At 43.6% G+C, this 22,080-nt stretch overlaps 1 protein-coding gene across 1 annotated transcript in view; it reads right to left on the bottom strand.

Annotated features, from left to right (window-relative positions):
- BRWD1 (bromodomain and WD repeat domain containing 1) overlaps positions 1 to 15,398 on the bottom strand; it is a 282,561-nt gene extending 267,163 nt beyond the window's left edge. Inside the window, exons 1-4 of the mRNA XM_029577859.1 lie at positions 15,230 to 15,398; positions 15,020 to 15,078; positions 14,826 to 14,855; positions 14,587 to 14,646 (exon numbers count right to left, since the gene is read on the bottom strand). Of these exons, the coding sequence (XP_029433719.1) occupies positions 14,587 to 14,646; positions 14,826 to 14,855; positions 15,020 to 15,078; positions 15,230 to 15,278 (198 nt within the window). The 5' untranslated portion in view covers positions 15,279 to 15,398. The remainder of the gene's footprint in view (positions 1 to 14,586; positions 14,647 to 14,825; positions 14,856 to 15,019; positions 15,079 to 15,229) is intronic.
- Positions 15,399 to 22,080: the final 6,682 nt, after the last annotated feature.

Below are 22,080 nucleotides of genomic sequence, written 5' to 3'. Positions count from 1 at the left end.
GGGCTGACAATATACACTCAAGCTGACACAATCAGGTTGAGAAGGCAATGAAGGATAGGTATCCACACCTGTGCTTTGTTTGATTGTAATTAGTGTCTATATATAAATAGTCAATGAGTTTCTTAGCTCTTGAGAAACCCTTGTGCATTTCAGCCAGGACTGCAGTAACTTTGGTGGTTACTGAAGCATGGGGAAAGCAGAAGAACTGTCAAAAGAACTGCGAGCAAAAGTAATTCAACTTTATAAATCAGGAAAAAGATTTAAAGAATAACAAAACCACACAACATCCAAAGATTTGAAAATGGCAATGAGTAAATGTTCAAACTTAGCAAGAATTGAAAAATTACATGTTCTGTAAAAGTATGGTTTTCTTGATCAGGTACACCAAGAAAGATTTCAGACAACTGCCAGGAAAATGTATTGGGATGCAAAGAAAAACCCATAAGCAATTTCTACTGAAATATAGGCTTCTCTGAAACAAAGTAGTGTGGGTGTTTCAGCATGGAAAAAAGGAGATGCTAAAAAGGGGATGTATGGTAGGGTTGCCAGAAAAAAGAGCCACTGCTGAACCAATTCCACAAAATAGCCCACTTACAATATGCCAAACAGCACCTACAGAAGCCTCAAAACTTCTGGAACAAAATAATTTGGAATGATGAGACCAAAATTGAACTTTATGGTCACAACCATAAATGCTATGTTTGGAGAAGAGTCAAAGCCTATGGAGAGAAGCACCCCATCCTTACCGTGAAGAATGGAGATGGATCTCTGCTGGGTTTCTGTTTTTTGTTGGGGGTTTTTTTTTTTTGGGGGGGGGGGGGGGGTGTAAGCTACAACAGCACAGGGAATTTAGTCAAAATTAATGACAGGATGAATGCAGCACTTATCAGAAAATATTGGAGAAGAATTTGCATTCATCAGCCAGGAAACTGCGCATGGCGCATACTTGACTTTCCAAAATAACGATCCGAAACACAAGTGGCTACAATAGAAGAAACTGAAGGTGCTGGAGTGGCCTTTGCAGTCTCCTGACCACAACATCATTGAGCCACTTTGGGTAGAACTCAAACAGGCAGCTCATGCTAGACAACCAAAGAATTTATAGGATCTGGAGGCTTTCTGCAAGAGAATGGGCAGCTTTACCATACGAGAAAATAAAGGGCTTCATTCACAACTATCTCAAAAGACTGCAAGCTGTCTTTGATGCAAAACACAATATTATGAAGTAAGGGTAAGCAAACACAAAAATAAGGTACAAAACACACTCCCTTACTTCATTCAATATCAAAAGATAAAAAGGGGAAGATAATGTTATTTAGCAATACTTTTAATGCAATTTCTCAAAAAATATCAAACTTACAAAAGAACTTTACATAAACAAGTGTACTTCACTAAATTTTTACAAGTAAACCTAGATAGTGCCCAAAAGACCACATAATAACCATCATATATAATGTGAAAATAAAAGCTCACCTAAAAACACCATCTCAGTCATATCCACACCACATTCATCCACATGCTATTTAAGAAAGCTATTGCCCTAGTAAAAAAAATGTTAGGATATAGTACATAGATATTACACATTCTTTAATTCCATACCTTCAATATATTACATCTCAACTGTGATTTTTTTTTTTTTTTTTTTTTTTTAATGTCGACAAAGGTCCAGGGGGAATTTTTTCCCAAACAGAAATTTTGACCATTTTATTATTTCCTTTATTGCTGGGGTTTAATGATTGTGGTAGTCTGTGAAGCATAATTGTTATTTTTAATATGTTTCAAATTAAATTGATGTGTTTTGTCTGATCACTATTTCTTCTTAAAATGCTGTCAGGAGTTTCTGTAAACTTAAGAGCACAATGTATATCAAACAACTTATTGAACATCAAAGTTGTTTTAACTGTTGGCAAGGTACAAGCACCAATGGTGCAGCATTGTTTAGTGTGGGGGCATTCAGCAGTTAAAGTGGTATAAATTGGAACAATATTCAACCACACTGGAGAAGAGACTATCACCTGGCAAGATTGAACTTTGAGAACACTGGATTTTTACATTAGGAGCGGTGCAAACACAAGGACTAAATATAGAAAATAGAGTGGAGTTCAGCTATTTGATTTATTAAATGTGAACTTGGAGATCCCATAGAGGAAATACTGACACCCTGTGATTTGTAGGAGCTTTTTTGATTTGACTATTATAAAAAAGTGAAAAAAGGTGTTTGCATTAGCTCACTTCAAGGTTGATGCAAACCATGGCAAAGCTCAACATTTGATGAGAGACTTGTCTGTACACAGAGATAGGAGGCATTTAGAATACTGCTCTGACCATATACAAGTTTTAATGATACCTGTGCCATTTTAATCTTTGCTTTCATTTGTAATAAAAAAAAATATTTTAGTTGGCATTTAATTGGCACAAAAAAACAGTAAGATAGTGGCTCCCACCCCCGAGGAAGATTTTGGAACACGATTCAGTGTCAGGGATGAAATGAAGGGAAAATCTCTCATAAAATTTTATTCTTTTGAACACTGTGAATCAAAACAATTTCATATTTGAAAAAAGAAAGATATAAAAAAGTGAATGTGGACTTTAAAATCAAATCTATGATTTTATATATACACACACACATGTAGGTATAGTGTAGGCTTGCTGTCCTGGTATGATGTCCTTAATATATTCTTTCAAACAGTGTTGATGTCATATGAAATGTTAAAAAAAAAAAAAATTGAAAAAGAAAAATGTAGGAGGATCTCTCAATATTATTGTTTACAACAGTGCTCCTCTAACAGTGTTGGACTTATTAGCAGTATTCAAAATGTGAGGTGACAATTTAACTGTTCTCCAGCCTTTCCTTGCGATTTTATTTATTAGGTTCATAAAATTGTCTATCAGGTTATTCGTAGGCGATATACATAAGCATTCATAATAAATTACTTAAAAACCAAACAAATACAAACATTAAAACCACAGAAATAAAATCAAGACAAAGAATAACAAATGCCAGCATATTACTATCACACCTTGCTCGCTCTAGAGAAGAGGATTGTTATAAATTGCATCGGGTACTCAAAAATAAAACAGATAGGAAAATCAAATGGAAACATACAAGACTTACCTTAACATGGCATTCAAATCTAGTATCTGCAATCAGCATATTTACAATGATCAACAACTAAAAACGTGGATAGTATCAGTGCCAATAAAATTGCTCCAGCACATTAAAGGTCAGCTTAAACAAATAGCCTTTAACCCTTTGTCCAAAGGACATTATCCAGCATTCAGATCTAATTTCATCAGGCACACTGTTCCGGAGCCCTGGACCAACTACTGCAAATTGTGTTCACGTGTTTCACATAACCAAACCATTTTTACCTAAGGGGCTTCCAATAAATTTTTACCCTGGGATCTTAATGTTCGAACTGGAATATAAATCTTCAGTAAAGCCCTAACTAGAACAGGTAACACTTTAAAGATTAACAGCAGTATTTTAAATGTTATAGGCCACAAAAAAAAAAAAAGTGGAGGAATAGCCTAGTGGTTAGAGCAGTGGGCTATGAACCAGGAGACCAGGGTTTGAGTCCTGCTGTCGCTCCTTGTGACCTTGGGCAAGTCACTTTACCCTCCATTGCCTCAGGTACAAAACTTAGATTGTAAGCCCTCTGGGGATAGGGAAATACTTTGAAGTGCTGAAAAAAGTGTGACAAGTAGAATATAAATAGAATAAAAATTGATAATCAATGTAATGATATCAATATAGGGGTTATATGTTGCATTGTAGACATGTCTGATTCATGTGAAATGCAGATACCACTTTTGGCAAAGAGCAAGGTACCGTCCTCAAGAACACCCCCAAGTTCGAAATCTGAACAAATGGATCACAGCAAGACAGCCTGCAACTCATATTCCCCTAGCTGAACACATGGCCACCAGAAAGACAACCTTAAGAATCAAGTCCTTAAGTGTCACCCTTTGGAGCCATTCCAAGGGAGCCTCACACAACCTCTGAGGACAATATTAAGATTTAAGATGGACAAACTCTCCGTACTGGTGGATACAAATTCTTCACCCCCCAACGGAACCAAACAACATCCGGATGAGCAGAAATAGTAGAACCTTCTATATTGCCACAAAGACAACCCAGAGCTGGCACCTAGACATTAAGCAAGCTCAAAGACAAGCCTTTGGCAAAACCTTCTTGCAGAAAAGACAAAATGTCAGGAACTGAAGACTCGAGAGGCCCGACACCATTCGTTGAACACCAGGACTCAAAAAAACCTTCCAGACCCACAAGTTCGAAATAATAGTAAAATTTCTCTTGGCCTGCACCCATGTAGCAATAACTGCCTCTCGATAACCCTTACATCTCAATCGCCATCTCTCAAAAGCCATGATGCTAGACAAAAGCAAGCTGCCTGGTCTGAAAATATGAGTCCCTGACAAAGACGATCTTCCAGTTGACCGAAGCAAAAATCGGACCATCTACGGCCAAGTTGACTAGATCCGCGAACCACAGACTTCGTGGCCTTTCCGAAGTCACCAAGACGACTTCACCCTGATTCTTTTCTATTCGACAACACCTTGCCTACGAGCTGACACGGAGGAAAGAAAGAAGAACCTCCCGAGACCAAGGTAGTACACCAGCGCATTGATGACCTCGGCCCCATGCTCTGTTCTCCAACTCAAAAACCGAAACACTTTGGCTTTCTGATGCGTCGCCATTAAGTCCATGTGAGGAGAGCCCCACCTCTCGCGAATGAGCTGCATCACGGACTCCAACAATTCCCGCTCACCCAGATCTAACACTTTGCGACTCAAGTAATCTTCTTGAAAACGTTTTCTACCTCAGTGACGTGAGACGCCGCTATGTGCTCCAAGTGGTGTTCCACCCAAAGAATCAATTCTTGAGCCTCCCGGGACACTGCTCGACTCTTGGTTCCACCCTGCCGACTGATATAAGCCACCATCACATTGTCCGAGAGAATCCTCTCTGGTCTCCAAACAGTTGATAGACCAAGCAAACTATTTCGCGAAGCAGCCACCCTGAGCCAACTGCTGTTGACAAACTGCTCCCCAACCAGAGACTGGCATCGGCAGTAACTACCACCCAATCTGGGACTTTTGAGGTCCACACCCCGAAGAAGATTGGAATTCAGAAGCCACCACCAGGAGAGGCTCTCTTGTATGAACCCTTCCAGTGGCAATGGAAGCTGAAACTCCTCAGAGACCAGGTTCCACCAAGTCAAAAGAGCCTTCTGCAACAGTCTCATATGTGCAAACTCCCAAGGCACCAAAATCCAGGGTTGAAGCCATAGAGCCCAGAACTTGCAAATAATCCCAGACCTTGGGCATTGGTAACTGCAAACAAACGCCGAACCTGCCCCTGCAGTTTCAAAACACGGTCCTCTGTGAGGTACACTTTGCCTACTAGTGTCAAACCGAGCTCCCAGATACTCCAAGGACTGTCGGCAACAGGTGAATCTTCATCACATTCACCACCCAACCAAGCGACTGGAGAAGGCCGAGAACCTTCTGAACCGATTGGCAACAAAGAATCTCCGACTTTACTCTGATAAGCCAGGCATCTAGATAAGGATGCACCAGAACTCCTTCCTGCCAGAGAGCCACTGCCACCACCACCTTGGTGAAGATGCGTGGCGCTGTGGCCAACCTGAAAGGAAGGGCATGAAACTGAAATGTTGTCCCAGAATCATGAAGCACAGAAAACATTGAGAGTCTGGATGGATGAGAATGTGCAGAATATGCTTCTGTTAGACTGAGATGCCAGAAACTGCCGCTACCACTGTCATTAGGGTTTCCATCTGGAAACACGGAACCTAGAGCGCTGCATTTACCTTTTTTAAATTGTGACTCGGCCGAAAAGTGCCTTCCCTCTTTGGGACCATGAAGTAAATGGAATATCTTCCCATGCGAACCCTCCTGGCGGGGAACAGGAATCACGCCCCCAGCTGTCGCAGACAGTCCAGTGTTTCCCGAACCACCACCTGTTTGTCTAAGGAGCCGCAAGATGAAACTAGAAATAAGTCACAAACGGTACGAGCAAATTCTAAAGTGCAGCTGTCCTTTACCACACTGAGAATCAACTGGTCCTGAGTAATCCTGGCCCACTCCTCAAAACCACGCCAGGCGACTTCTGGCAAGGACTTAACTCTGGGTGCACTACTACTAGTGGCACCTAGAACAGTCTTTGAGCACCGTGAAAGGACTGACCTCAGGAATATCCCTAAAGAGAAAACTGCCTTTGCAGAACTGGCACAGCTTTTGACGGACGAGCCCTCCTATCAACCCAAAACTGGGAATGCACCTGAAAAGAAAAAAAAAAAATCTCTTACCCTTAGGCTTATCCTCCTGTAACCTGAGGACCTTATTGTCACCCAGAGATTGCATCAAATACTCGAAGTCCTCACCAAATAAGAGCCGACCCTTAAAAGGCAGCGAGTCTAATTGCGACTTAGAGATCACGTTCGCCATCTGCCAACTAGTTACGCAGCCAGAGCAACCTTCTACTGGAAATCAGACAACATGAGACGACGTAGGAACCAAATCATACAGAGCATCTGGGTGTAAGCTACTGCCACCTCAACATGCTTGTCCCTGTCTGCCTCCTCACCAGACTTCAGCAGGCCTTCTTGAATCTGTTGCACCCAGCGCAGACAAGAACACAGCATAAAACTAGTACAAATAGCAGCACACAACCCCAGAGCCGAGACGTCAAAAATCCTCGAGGTGTACTTCCAATTTATGATCCTACACATCCTTCAACACCACAAACCCTACCACCGGGATGGTTGTCCTTTTTGTAACTGCTAAAACTATAGTATAGACTTTAGGAAGAGCAAAAAGCTCCATCCTCTGTTCAGGCAATGAATAAGGCTTCACCGTGGCCCTTCCCACCTTTAAACCGGAATCTGGAGTTCCCCACTCTGCTTCCACCAGCTTCCTTACAGACTTATGATATAGGAAGGCCGTCAGGGGACCCCACATCCCATCCAGGACCAGATCTGCACCTTCCAAATCAGAGTCGTCCTTGGGAATTTTAACCCCAAGTACATGAAAAGCCAGAGGAAGTAAGGCATCTAAGCTCCTCCTTCCTAAAAAGATGAAATATCTTCAGATAGTCTCCCTCAGGAACTGGGATTCCCTCCAAATCATCCCCCTGATCCACACCTTCTGCCACTGAATCCACCAGTATATCCTGGCCAGGAGGCTCCCCTGCCCCCAAGAGAGCATCACCAGAGCTATCTGACTGATCCCCACCTGAGCCTCATCCCGAGGGAGGACCCAACAATCTCTGGCCAGGGGAAGCACGTTTCCTGATAGACTGATCCTGCCCTTGGCCCCACAGCAATACCCTGTGGTGGCTGGGGTAGCAGGGACTGTGAATCACTACCTGCACAAGCTGCTTGACCAAGATAAGCCTTATGCAGCAACACCACAAAATCCGCTGAGAACAGTTTTGATGCTCCATCCCCCACAGGATAGGAGCTAGGGACTAGCATCATGGGGCTCCCTTCCTCCTCTGAGTCCCCCTGATTGTGCCAGGAGACAGAATGGGCCGTAGACAAGGGCGGGGGGGGGGGGGAACATCCCCATCCTGCCCCCCCTCCCTGACTGTGCAGGAACAGCTGAAAGCAAACCCAAAATGGCCACCATTCCAGCACTGAGCAGGAAGGGATCAGTTCTCTGGCTCGAACCCGAGAGTGCTGCAGAAGCGGTAGCGGTGGTCCTCCGATGCTTTCTCGCTCCTGCCAGACCTTCAAAATGAGCCCCCCACCCTTACCCCCACCATCTGAACATCCGGCACACAAAACAAGCCGGTTGAGATGCAACCGCACAGAGTCGCGCGCATGGCATGCTGACCAGCAGTCCATGATGATGGAGGAGAAAAACTGCCCGAGAGCATAAGCGGGAAAAAACCTAGACCAGCACCAGGAAAAAAAAAAAAAACATACCAGCCGACAAAACAATGAGAAGGAAGTCACCAGCACAGCAGAGCTGTGCTACTGTCTTAAGTTCTCTTCTTTTTAAACTTTATTCAACTCCTCCAAAGCTGAGAAACAAAGGCTAGAAAAAGGAATAGACTGCCTCAGAATAAAAGAATGCCCCGAGCCTGCAGCTGCCTTGTGAATGGGAGGGATCTAGACCATCAGATTTACAGCCCACGGGCTATAAAATCAGCCCAGACCGAGCACACACAAGGGTCACCAAGCCCTGGCTCATCCGCCTCAGACAGGCATAAGCGCACAGGTTCTGTCAAGTCATTGCGACTGCTGGAGGCAAAAAGAGTGGCGTTGAAGGCCCTGGAAGGAGGGAAAATCTGTAAGGCTCTGAAGTATACCAGATTGAAAAGCTATGAACACAAGGAAAGACTTAGTACTTTGTTGGCTCGTCTGGTAAGGAAAAGAACTGGAAAGTCTTTCATTTTAAAGCTTGGGGCACCCTCTGGAAATTTTACAACTAAACAGGCAGAGACTGAGTCTATGTTTGAGCAGTTTTATTCTATTCTTTTATACAGACATAGCTGGAGCCCAGGTAGATAAAATTAAGGATTTCCTTGCTAAGCTGCGATTACCTCAGATATCGGATGAGCAGAGGGTACTTCTGGATTCGCCTGCATCTCTACTTGAGATGCAGTTAAGGTGCTTCCTCGCGGTAAGAGTCCAGGGCCAGATGGGTTTCCTATCGAGATCTTTAAAAAGTATTTTCAGGAATTGTCGCCTTTCCTTTTGCCTGTATTCTTAGATGCGGGTGGCAATGGCCTAGGGCTTGGCGGTTTGATTGACACTATTTCCCCGATTCATAAACCTAGGAAGGCTGCTACGGAGGGTAGTTCCTACAGATCTCTCTCATTGCTAAACACTGATATTAAGATCGTTGCTAAGGTTTTACAATTTAAATTGGAAAAGGTACTGCCTAGTCTTCTTAATGGCTACGAGACAAGGCGCCTTTTTAATATTTTGCATCTGGCCAAATCTAGGGGCATCAATGGATTGTTTGCTTCTTTAGATGTGGAGAAGGCCTTTAACAGGCTTTCTTGGCCTTTCTTATTTAAAGTGCTTAAGAGTACAGGTATCACAGATAGCTCTAATACAACCAATAAATCTATGTATTTGAGTCCCAGGACATGAACCTTCATTAATGGTTCTCTTTCCCCTTTCTTTAGTATCGGTCATGGTACAAGGCAGGGGTGCCCTTTATCCCTATTGCTTTATGACTTAGCTATCGAACCCTTTGTGGCAGCTATAAGACAAGACCATGGTCTTTTCGTTCGGAGGCCCTGAACACAAAATCTCATTGTACACTGATGAGCTGATATAGTTAACTGACTTACAGTCTTCTGAGCCAGCATTACTGGAGGTGTTGTCGGGTTATAAAATAAACTTAGATAACTCTGAACTACTTTGGGTCGGCTCATGTCACTATTCCCAACTGTCTCTCGGCCTTCGGGTTGTGGCAGATAGCTTTAAATATTTAGGTGTTTTTATTCCCAAGAATCTCAAAATCTTTACAAAAAACAAAGTATAGCATGCTGATTGGTAAAATTAAACAAAGATCTGCGGGTTTGGAAGTCCCTTTCTGTCTCCTGGGCTGGACGTGTTAATCTCTTGAAAATGAAAATCATGCCCAAGCTACTTTATCTTTTTCAACATGTCCCCTGCAGTGTCCCAGCTAGTATCTACTGAACTTCATAGGGCTATATCTAATTTTATTTGGCAGCATAGACAACCTAGGATTAGACTCAGTAGGTTGTGGGTGCCAAAGCAACAGGGGGGTTTGGCTCTGTCCAATCTCAGATTATTGTGAAACCACACTTTTAAACAGGCCAATCTAGCTGTCCAAAGGTATATAGATACCGCATGGCTGCCTCTCGAGCGAGAACAGGTAGATGTTTTGATTCTTACTGCACATCATTTTTTGCCTCCCTCTTCACCCCATGTGCGTTGTATCTCTAGATCTAGTCCAGTAATTCACACACTCGGGGGGTGTGGACACAGGTGATCAGATATTTGGGTGGTGAGTGGGAAACAGTTTCCTGTATAGCTCCTATATATGTCAACGTGGCTTTTTAAGTGTGCTTACTTGGAATCACAATGACAACAGAACACGGCATTACTACGGCACCTTTCTTATTTTATCTTATTATCTTTCTGTTTTAATTGATTAACTTAAGGTTATTTTAGTATTTATGATTTTACTGATTATTAAGTTTATATGATTTGATTATGTATTGTATTTTCTTACTTTAATTATCGTTCACCGTTATGATGGTTCCACTGAAATGATGGCATAAAAAAATAAACAAACCTTAATCCTGCTTTGTCAGGCTGCATCCCTTGATTTTAAAGCTTGGTGGGATAATGAGGATGATATATTCATGTCCTTCCAATAACTACATGAGGATTATGATTTGTAATCTCGCTCTCTTGCATCATAAACGCAGTTGAGAAGGGCTTCGGGGGAAGTTTTGATTTAACCAAACCAATTTGTGCCCTTAACAGTCTGAAGGATTATTCGGGTGAGGCTGGGGAAGTTTAATAAATGTGTATCGTTGATAATATAGTATCTTAAATCTGAAGTTCAGTTCCAGAACTCCTCAAACTATAACGAATGCTTAGAATGGTGACTTGAATTTGGATTTTAAAGTGTGAAAAAAGCTTTGGGGATTCTGCATTCCGACTGTCCATTTGTGTGTAATGAACTGAATTAATGATTAAGCTTCTCCACAAAACCTATTGTACCTCGGCCTATCATAGGATGTTTCCAACTGCTAATCCTGTCTGTTTGAGGGGTTGTGGAGAACTTGGCCCATATTTGCATAAGTGGTGGGAGTGTGGGTTGGAATCTGTTGGAGGGAGCGCAGGAGAGCGCTCCCGATTCTGGAGAGATGCGTGTCCATGGACCATGACAACTGCAGAGAGGAGCTCCGTGGAAGTGCTATGGCAGGCAAGACGTGTCCCAGCATGGGAGGAGCAGGCTGACCACTGCCGAACCTGCACGTACCGGTAGAGACCCAACAACGCAATGCTGGTCTCTGGAGTAGCCCTCCAGCCACTTGATAGCCTTTTCAGACCTGCCACTAGCTAGCGGCAGGACGGACAGAGGTTGAGGACAGCGATGGTATTCGAGCTTGGAACAAGACAAGACCTCGGCCTTAGACTAGGCTGACTGCTTGAAGAAGGCGAGGAAGCTCGGAGGCTCAGATGAAATGAAGACACGTAGAGCTTGGGACTCAGAAGAGACGCGGACGCTTGGTATTTGGGAGCTCAGACGAGACGAGAAAGTGAGGTGGCTTAGAACTCAGACGCAAGACACTCAGACATAGGTGGAGATCAGAAGTGGATTCTAGAGAGTCAGGCGAGGATTCCGGGTACTCCGATGAGGATTTTGAATTGGGGAAGACTTAGATGAGGATAAGAACTCAGGATACTCAAACGAAGACAGAGGCTCAGGAACTAGGAGGAATCTGGGCAGTACTCGAAGACAGATCCTGCCAGGAGAGGGCTCCAGCCACCAAACTCAGACACCGGATAGAAACTCTGTCCCAGGAAGGTCAGCTGAAGACTAGGTCCGGGGTGAGTGAGCTGAACCTGGAACTTAAGGACTGATGTTGCTTCAGGATCAGGACCATACAAGGACATCAGGAGCAAGACTTGGATCATCAGGGTTGAGACGTAGGACATCGGATACGAAGGACTCCGGTACCGCAGGACATTAGGAGATTTAGGCGTCAGGACGTCTATGGCATCTGGACATCAGGAACCTCTAGAGAGGAAGACCACAGGGACAACTGGAACATGACGGATGAAGACATCAGGAGGCTGAGACATCCGAAGACACAGTGACATCAGGACATCCGGAGTCAAGAGGACAGGATCAGACGAGAGACCAGAACATGGACGAAGACAAAGAGGATCAACGAAGAACAGAGTGCCTTGAAGAAGTGAAAAAGGATCACAGAGGACTCCTGGAATGAAGAGTTGGAACTGAAGATCCAGGAGAGGTCCAGCTTCATGACCAACTCCTCCTTGCAAAGGCGAACACTGACTGAAGGCTGAGCCCTTTTGTAGGGCTGAAGAGGAAACGCCTTAATAACATCATGAGTAGGAGCCAGGAGGAATGACCCTTTAAATCCTGTGGAGAGGCATGGCTGCACCTAAGGAAGAGGCAGGACCTCGGACAGCAGCCATGCTGTGAAGAGGAGCCAAAGCAGGACCGAGGCGTTGGAGGCGGCTCCTGCGGCAAAGAGAAGCCAGGGACGGCTCCAGCTGCGTAGAAGGAAGACTTGAAGACGGAGACTCCCCACGCAGGGGAGAAAAGATGGTGTCGGCGGCCTCTAGGCCTCAAAGAGGAGCTCTGGAGCGGCCTCCCGGCCGCAAGAAAAGGAAAGTGGAGGTGGCTCCTGCCGCGGAGGATGGTGCCCAGGCTGCAGGAGAGCAGCGGCCTCCAGGCCGCGAAAAGGATTCAGCAAAGGCAGCCTACAGGTCGCACAGGAGAGCGTGGCGGTGGTTCCAGGGCGTGGCCGTGACAGAGAGCAGTGGCGGCCTCCGAGCCACATGGAGGCATAGCAGCAAGGCCCATCATGTGGAAGCTGGACGAGGGCGGTCTCCAGACCACAAGGGAACAGCAGCGACATCGGGGGTTGGCTGGCAGAATTGAAACAGTGTGGGACTGTTAAGCAGTTTTTTTCTTAACAGCAAGAAATAGCAGATAGTCTTGGTTTTTCTGGGCATATTCAACTCTTACTGGGACAAGTTCTCTTATTCCAGTGAAGTATAGGTCTCTGGTTGGGCAGCTTTTATTAGATGCCTGTTTTACTATTTCAAAATATTGGAAAACCACTCCTTTAGAAAGCTGGAGGGTGCAAGTGCGCATCATCTGAGAGAGTCACAGATTTGAATTGCAGGGCAAAAGTTTTAAATATGATGTTAATCGGAAGCCTTATTACCAATATTATAATTTAATGTCTTGAATATTAATAGCAGCATATACTGTAGCACTAAGTTGTGCTTTGGTTTATTGTATTGTTTTTTGTGCTGTGGGTTATTAAGTCTTAAAATACACAAAGAGTACAATGTGTAAGCATATTATGTGCGTCTGTGTTTTACATTCACCTTTGTATGCCTGAAAAAGTTTAAATAATTTACAAAAAAAAAAAAACCTGTTCGGACAAATACCTAGAGGAAAAATCCATAAACAATTAAGGTGGAGTTTATTTATTTGGATTTTTTATATTCCACTTGTTGGCACTTCAAAGTGTACAATAAAGCAGATAACATTCAGGGATTTCCCTATCCTTACAGGGTTTACAATCTGAGGCAACCGAGGGTAAAGTGACTTGCCCAAGGTCACAAAGAGACACAGTGGGATTTGAACCCTGGTTTCCCTGGGGTGTAGCCCATGCCTCCACTTTTTCTTGGGATAAGCAGCTTGGAATCCTGCCACGTACTTGTGACCGGGCTTGGCCACTGCTGAAAATAGGATACTGGGCTTGAAGAACTGAGTCAGACCAAGGGTCTATATGTGTAGTTGACATTTTATTGCTGTGCATAGTGTGTAAGAAACAGCAATAGAATGGGGTCATCAGAAATGTGAGTTAAGTTTTACTCCTGCTCTAAGCCAGGAGTTAAAATATCCAGCATTAAGAAAGTGTGTCTTAAGCGGTCTGCCCTTTACTGCACCTCCCTGCATTGCTGAGAAATAGCTAGTTAATACCTTCTTTAATATGGGATTTGCATGCACCCAGGACAGTTTTAGCACCGGTTTTCATTTCTGTTTCAGTGTGCATTTTTTTCAAGAATTAAAAAAAACCCTGTTGAATAACAAAGTAAATTACTGTGAAAACGCAGGCTAATTAGAAGGAAAAAAAACCTGTGCTAACGTCAGCAAGCCTTATAACATCGGGCTTCTAAGTGAGTTGAGAATGGAAAAAATAGGAGAAAATCCCAGATAGTTACAAATTAAGGATCATGGCCAAATGCCCAAAAGAAGGTCAGGTCCAACAGATTAAAAATGATCCAAATCAAAAATATTTTTTTCAAGTATAGTGTTACTTATAACTGCTGTTCCAGCACCGTGTTTACTAGCTTCGAATTTAAGCATTTTGTTTATTATAACCGTTTATTTCTAATATTCAGCAGTTCGTGAAAACTCAAGCCTACGAGAAACTAAAGCAGGCGCCGACTCGCCAAGCGAACTGCTGCCCAGCCCTCCAAGCCCCACAAAAAGGAAAAAAAAACCTGCTACCCAATCAGAATAGCGTTTGACAGTCTGAGAAATGAAACCTCTTTCCTGATTGGGCGGCCGACGAACAGACACACCCCCCCACCAGAGTCATTACGGCGCCACCGCGGCAGCCTCCCTATACGGTTATAACGCGGTCCCCTTTGTAACGCAAGGCCAAGGGCATCAACAAAAGGCACCCCAATACCCTGAAGAGACCATTTTGCGGCCACCTGCTTCCACAATGTGTAACCCATGAAATATAGCCAGCCTGGATTGCAATTTTTTTAAATCAGGTAGTTTAAAAAATATATATATTCTAAAATTATAAGAATAAACTTTTCTCACCAAATCCTCAAAAGTTCTGTTATGCTCATTTCCTTCCCAGTCCAACCTTTTAGGCAGCAACTGGATAACAAAAAAAAAAAAATAATTATATGTTTTTGTTTACGTAAAACACGTATAGCGCAATAAATCACCTTTAAATAATAATAAACACAGCAAGAACACGTGTTGGGGGGCAAATAATGATGTCAAAGGAAAGCGGGGACGAGCCGAGGCGGGTGGAGGGGGAGGCGCACACTGACCTGGTACTCCTCCAGCTCCTGCACCAAAACCTGAAACGAGACGACAAAATGTGTCACTGCGGCAGGAAAGCGGCGCTATAAGTCGTTTTTACAGCGAAACATAACTCAGCACCCCCTCTGCAGTGAGGGGGCAGGGGTGGTGGGGTTTTTTTTATTTTGGGGCGGGGGAGTGTTCTCGTCGGGTAACTTCTTACCTCTGCTGATTTGCGGCAGGGGCCGGCAGAGAGGAACCGAGCGATCAAGAAGTAAAGCTCTGCAATAAAACAAATGACGGGAAGGAGGGGGGAGAGAGAGCGCGTTAAAAGTCGTCCTGGAGCCGAGGGGGGTATTTTGGGGGGTTGAGGGGTGCTGGGGGGTTCGGCGGGCTTCTGTCCTCTCCCCCCCCCCTCCCCCTCCAAGGTTACCTGATTCGACCAGCGGAAGGGCGCGCGTGCTAGCCGCCCGTTCGGCCATTATCGGTGGCTGAGGGGACGGACAGTTGATTGGGACTCGCTACGGCCCTCACATTCCTCGCGCTGTTTCTGCTGCCTCAATTCTGTCTAATTTTTTTTTTCGGCCGCCATTTGTGTGAAGCGGCTCGCAACAGCCACTGAGACACTTCCGCCTCCGGCGCGTGGGGGAGGGGAAAAGGGAGAATAAAAATAGTACGCGCTGTTATTCCCCTACAACCCCAAATCGTCTATCTCTAAAAACCTGGAATGATACGCTGATAACGAACGTATTTTGTGCCCCACTGCAATTTTTTTTTCATAAGAGGACGTGATTTGTGATAGTTGCAGCAGGGGTGGGGGAGTTGTTTAGCTGCCAGGAGCTGGGCGTGAGATGCGGCGCAGGCCATACGAGTTACTCCGCGCGGTGAAGAGGCAGAGGCTCCATTGTGACGTTGGGCCAGGAGCACACAATGGGGTGATATGAAGAGAGCGAGGCTCGGGCCTTGCTGAGTACCGGGAGAAGTCCGGGGAAACGCAGCCACGGGTTGTTCTGCCAGCTCCTTGCGGCTTATACTTCCAAAACGGGATTGTTTGAAAAGGGATTTTTTTATTCTGCTCCACAATATACAGAGATTCCTCAATCGCCTTTTGCTATTTTGTATTATCAATAAGTAGTTGATGGGGAAGCATACGCAAGTGTTATTATTTTTATTCTCAACTGAAGTAGCAGATAATTTGAACGCCGTACCCGCTTTTCAAAATATGATGCTTACATGACTTTCTTTAAATAGATGGGTTCAAGTTGCTACGTTTTTTAAATATCTAGGCAGATCGCCATAGAAAAAAAATAATCGTTCTATTCACAAATTGCTTGAGAAAGCATTCGGATCTCATAGCAGCTTGCAGTTGAGCTCTTTTTCAAATAAAATATGGGAAGTGCCTATTATCTTTCGGAGTATTAGCTAATATCTCAAGTTTTTGTAGGATGTATGTAAAAAAAGTTCTTGTATGCAACATCGGGTACAAATTTGTTCTTTGAAAGACCATTCTATTTTCTTGTTTGCACTATGTTTTGCTGTGTGTGCACAAGTAGGCCCATGCAATACCATGGGCTCAGGCTAGCACACAGGTTAACCTGTGGTTGGACAGGTATTTTGGACATGCATCCATAACCCCTTATGTGATAAGGGGATTAACAAATCCAAACCAGCACATAGGTAATCACATGTAAATGTCATGTTCATGAGGCTATTAGCTATGTAAAAAATAAATGTGCGCTCTACCCATTTTTACCCTAAAAAATTAGCACCAGCCCCAGAACTGGCATTAAGCTTGAGGAGCCCAAAAGTTTACCGAAAAGCAGAAATTACCGCTTTGTTGTGGGTTCTCCGACCTAATATTTTGGCAATATTAAGAACAGGAACCAAAGAAAGCAACATGGAAAATAAATGTCTTGCCAGCAGTCAGGTTGTGCAGGCTATAAACGGGTTAGGAAAACAGACACACATAAAATTGAGTGTCCGTTTTCCTAACCCACGCACAGCCACTTCTTCTGGGCGCCCAATGCCATGGATGTATCCCTAGCGCATCCTTTTAAGTGCAGCAGCTCATTTGCCAGTTGTATCAAGTGCCCAGGAGGTGATTTAATGCGTGTAAAAAGCATCTAGTTTGGATGCACTTTCTTAGCGCATCAGTATGTATCAGCCTGAAACAGGTACAGGGAACAAGAATGCATGGGGTAACCAAAACCTAGCAGAAGTTGCTACCCTAAACACCTTGCTGGGTAGGCTGGATGTAGCAGCCAGGTTTTCATTTGCTGTTAGTTACACACAGGCCGATACAGTACAGTGCGCGCTGGCGGAGCACACTGTTAACCCACGATTGGACGCATATTTTCTACGCGCTAGCTTTACCCCTTATTCAGTAAGGGGTAATAGGACGTTGAAAACGCGCGTCCAACCCCCCCGAACCTAATACCGCCCGCAACATGTAAATGCATGTTGATGGCCCTATTAGGTATTCCCGCGCTTTTCAGAAAGCAAAATATGCAGCCAAGCCGCACATTTTACTTTCAGAAATTAGCGCCTACCAAAGGTAGGCGTTAATTTCTCCAGGCACCGGGAAAGTGCACAGAAAAGCAGTAAAAACCCGTGGCTGTCAGCAGGTTTGAGAACCGACGCCAGCAAAATTGAGCGTTGGCTGTCAAATCCGCTGACAGCTGCCACTCCTGTCCAAAAAGAGGCGCTAGGGTCGTGCTAGTGGCCCTAGTGCCTCTTTTTGCCGCAGGCCCTCATTTGAATACAGAATCGCGCACACAGGAGAGTGGCCTGTTCGCCCGCTCTCCCACAACTTTTACTGTTATCGGCCCATGTGTTAGATATTACAGGTCTGCACTTCTGGTTGCAAGAGTCAACCAACCTATTAAGTCTAGTCTACTAAAAAGGTATTGCTATCTATATTTTTGTTTTTATTTATTAACCTTTATTTCTGTGCATTCAAAAAGAAACAATGACACAGAACATTGAAAGCTCAGTTGCCAAGCTTCATCAAATCAGGTTGTTCCACTGCAAAATTCTGCATGTGCTGTGATAACGCAAGCCCATCTTGTCAGAAAACTCTGATGAGAAAGTTAGCTTCTACTGAGAATTCTTATATTTTGAAGCTGAAGTACAACTGTTGGGGAAATACTCCTTTCCAGTATCGTTTTTAAATTTCAGAGGAAGAAAAAACAAGGTTGATAAACTGGCTGATTAAAAAAAAAGGCATAAATATATAGTTAGCCTGAGTACAAAACATATACATACAATTATTATTAGGAAAGGAATGGCGAATAAAACAGAGAATATCAATGACTCACTCCAACTACTTTATGTAGTTCTGGCCACTGCGTCTCAAAAAAGATACAGCAGAATTAGAAAAAGTACAGAAAAGGGCGACCAAATGATAAAGGGGATGGAACAAATCCCCTAGGAGGAAATGCTAAAGTTAAGGGAGAAGAGATGACTGAGGGGAGATATGATAGAGGTCTATAAAATGAATGGTTTGAAACAGTTGTATACCCTTTCAAAAAGTTACTAGGTGATATGTTTAAGATAAATAAGAGAAAATACTTTTTTACTTGATGCATAATTAAACTGGAATTCATTGCCGGAGAATATAGTAAAAGCGGTTAGTGAAGCTGGATTTTAAAAAAAAGGTTTGGACAGGTTCCTGGAGGAAATGTCCAAAAACCATTGGGGCGGATTTTAAAAGGCGCGCGAATAGCCTACTTTTGTTTGCGCTCCAGGCGCAAACAAAAGTACGCTGGATTTTAGTAGATACGCGCGGAGCCGCGCGTATCTGCTAAAAACCTGGGCCGGCGCGCGCAAGGCTATCGATTTTGTATAGCCGGCGCGCGCCGAGCCGCGGTTTTGGGCGGATTTACGCGAGCAGGGCTCTGAAAATCCGCCCCATTATTAAGGTGGACTTGGGGAAATCCACTGCTTGTCCCTGGGATAAGCAGCATGGACTCTACCGAACTTAGGGATCCTGCCAGGTACTTATAACCTGGATTGGCCACTGTTGGGAAAACAGGATGTTGGGCTTCATAAATCTTTGGTCTGACCCAATGTGGTAAAACTTATGTTCTTAACAATATTCATATAAAATTGGACTAAATCATATTTAACTAACCCACAAAACGTTATAAAGTTAAAAAAAAATTCTCAGAAATGGTCCCAGTTCCATATGCAGGAACTAACTGAGCTCCAGACTCAAGATGATGAGACAATAGTACAAGGCGGAAGGCTTTAGATTTGTTAGAACTGGGAACATTTTCGATAATCTGATGCAATGGGATGGGTTTCACCTTGTCTACTGTGGATCTAGGCTGCTGGTGCTAAAAATAAAAGAGAGCTGTTTTAAATTTAGAACTTGGGAAAGCCACTCAAGATTACATAGGTGGAAGTGAAGTAACTTCTAAGGATATTGTTAAGGGATTAGACTATCCTGAGTGGGAAGACATGGCTGGAGTTTGGTTAACTCAGGTGAGGCCTGTTGAAGAGCAGACAGATATAAACATATAAATGTTCCCAAATTACCTGAATCAACTACAAATAATAAGCAAGAGGTTAATTGGAACAAAAAAAAAAACAGATTTAGTTATCTCTATACAAATGGAAGACGAGTTAGAATGTATTGTGCTGACAATATAGAAAACTACTGAAGAAGCCAAGAGATGAGAAAGCTGGAGAAGTTGCAAAAATGACAAGCGGCGGGTGGCACTTTATAGACTTAACCAATTTATTGAAGCACAAGCTTTTGAAGATAGAGTCCACTTCATCAGATGTTGGCTGAATCCCATATAGAAACAAATGACGGCAGAAAAGGACCAAACAGCCCATCCAGTTTGCCCAGCAAGCTTTCATACTTATCAGTCTCCCAGACTGCCAAGGTCAGGGCTCTTGGTTACTGTTAGAGTCCAATTTTCCCTCCATCCCCTGGTCGTTGAAGCAGAGAGCGATGCTGAAGTTGCATCAGAACTGTAGTATCGGGCTTCTAAGTTAATGGTAGTAACTGCCACATCAAGCAAGGTACCCCCATACTAATTTATCACAGACTGTACAGTTCAATGTGCTTGTTGGTTGTTGTCTGAATCTAATTTCTCTTTTCCTCTTTACCCCCTGTCATTGAAGCAGAGAGCAAAGATGGCACCCACTCCCAAGCTTCTCATTTTATTTATTTATTTTTAATTCTTATATACCAACATTCCTGTAAAAATATACATATCATACCGGTTTACAGTAAAACAGAACTGTCGCGGGAGGGCGTTACGTTAAACATTGAACATTAGAGCATGAAAAACATTCGAAACAATTGGAGGACCATTTGAAGAAACAAATATTAGAGCATTAAAACATTAAATGTGAAGCATTAGAGCAAAAGAGCATTCAAAACGTTTGGGGAAACAAAGGAACAGTTAAAAACCAAAAGAAGCTTAATGCGGAATCACTATATGACTATAAGACTACATAACTGAGTAATGGTATCTAAAACCTTAGCCCTGAAGCTTGGAATCAGGGGAGTAAAAGGGAAAATATGGGGAATGAGGAGGGGGCAAAGAGTTAAGGGGGCAGGAGAAAAGGGAGGGAAAGTGCGGTCGGAAGTAACTGAAGAAGTGGAACACCTCGATGAGGCCTGGAAGTGCAGCATGCTCAATTTATCCTCGAGCCTAAGTTCATGTCCTTTGAACGGCAGAGTGAGCTTGGGTTTCTGGGAAAGCTTGACTGAAAAGCCACGTTTTTAGATATTTCTTAAAGGTTTGATGGCAAGGTTCTTGACGTAGATCCGGTGGCAGGGTGTTCCATAGAGTAGGCCCTGCTGTAGATAATGCTCGCTTTCTTAGAGTGGATTTGGTTGGTGGGCATACAAGGAGACTTTGTACGCTCTTCTGACCCGTCTGGCTGAGGTGTGTAGACGGAATTGACTACTAAGCTTGAGAGGGGCGATGTTATGTATGTCCTTGTGTATCATCATGAGAACTTTAAAAGAGATCCTAAATTTGATGGGTAGCCAGTGAAGAGACTGAAAGATGGGAGTGATATGGTCTCTTTTATTTGAGTTGGTGAGTATCCTAGCTGCGGCATTCTGGACCATCTGCAAGGGTTTGATGGTTATTACAGGGAGACTTAGCAGGAGTGAGTTGCAGTAGTCTAATTTAGAAAGGATAATAGATTGAAGCACCAAACGGAAGACTCGAAAATGCAGGAGAGGTTTCAGTTTTTTAAGAACTTGTAATTTAAAGAAGCATTCTTTAGTGGTATTTAGGACAAATGATTTTAAGTTGAATTGGTTGTCCAGCCAAACCCCTAGATCTCTGACAGAAGGGGAGTGGTGGATAGATGTTTTAGCGAATTGAGAGGCGCTTGGGGAGTTAAGGAGAACGTGGTTTTCATCTGGTAAAATGAGGAGGATCTCTGTCTTATTTGGATTGAGGATCAGGTGTAGGCTAGTGAGAAGACTACTGATCGATTGTAAACAACTGTTCCAATAAGACCAGGTTTTTTGAAGAGAATCTGAGATTGGGAGAAGAATCTGGACATCATCAGCATATAGGTAATACGTTAATTTTAGGTTAGAAAGTAATTGGCAGAGTGGGAGCAGGTAAATATTAAAAAGTGTAGGAGAGAGGGATGATCCTTGTGGGACTTCCTGGTTTGATCTGATGGGGTGTGATTCCTTATTATTGATCCTGACGTAAAATCTATTTTCTAGGAACGATTTAAACCAACTGAGTGCCACTCCTTGGATACCAGAATGGAATGATTAACTGTGTCAAATGCCGCAGATAGGTCGAGTAGTGCTAGGAGGCAAGGCTTTTTTTTTCCAAGTAATAAGAGGATGGTATCCGACAGCAAGGTTAGAAGTGCTTCAGTATTTTGAGTTTTTCGGAATCCAAACTGGAATGGACGTCTATGCGGGACCATATCAAAAGCTTTACTAAAATCCAAGTAAATCACATTGAGCGCTCCTCCCTGATCCAAATCTCTAGTCACCTAATCAAAGAAATCAATCAGATTCGTCTGCTAGGACCTTCCTCTAGTGAATTCATGCTGTCTTGGATCGAGCAATCCACCAGATTGTAGGTAGTTCACTATCTTTTCCTTCAGCAGAGACTCCATTAACTTTCCCACCACCGAGGTGAGACTAACCGGCCTGTAATTTCCAGCCTCCTCTCTGCTCCCACTTTTGTGAAGTGGGACCACCACCACTCTTCTCTAGTCTCTCGGCACTACCCCTATTTCCAGGGATCTATTGAACAGGTCACTCAACAGACTCACCAGCGC

This window comes from Rhinatrema bivittatum, chromosome 15, assembly GCF_901001135.1.
Source record: "Rhinatrema bivittatum chromosome 15, aRhiBiv1.1, whole genome shotgun sequence".
In the NCBI taxonomy this organism is placed as follows: domain Eukaryota; kingdom Metazoa; phylum Chordata; class Amphibia; order Gymnophiona; family Rhinatrematidae; genus Rhinatrema; species Rhinatrema bivittatum.
The sequence above is the reverse complement of the archived record's forward strand: the minus strand, read 5'-3'. Positions and strand labels throughout refer to the sequence as shown.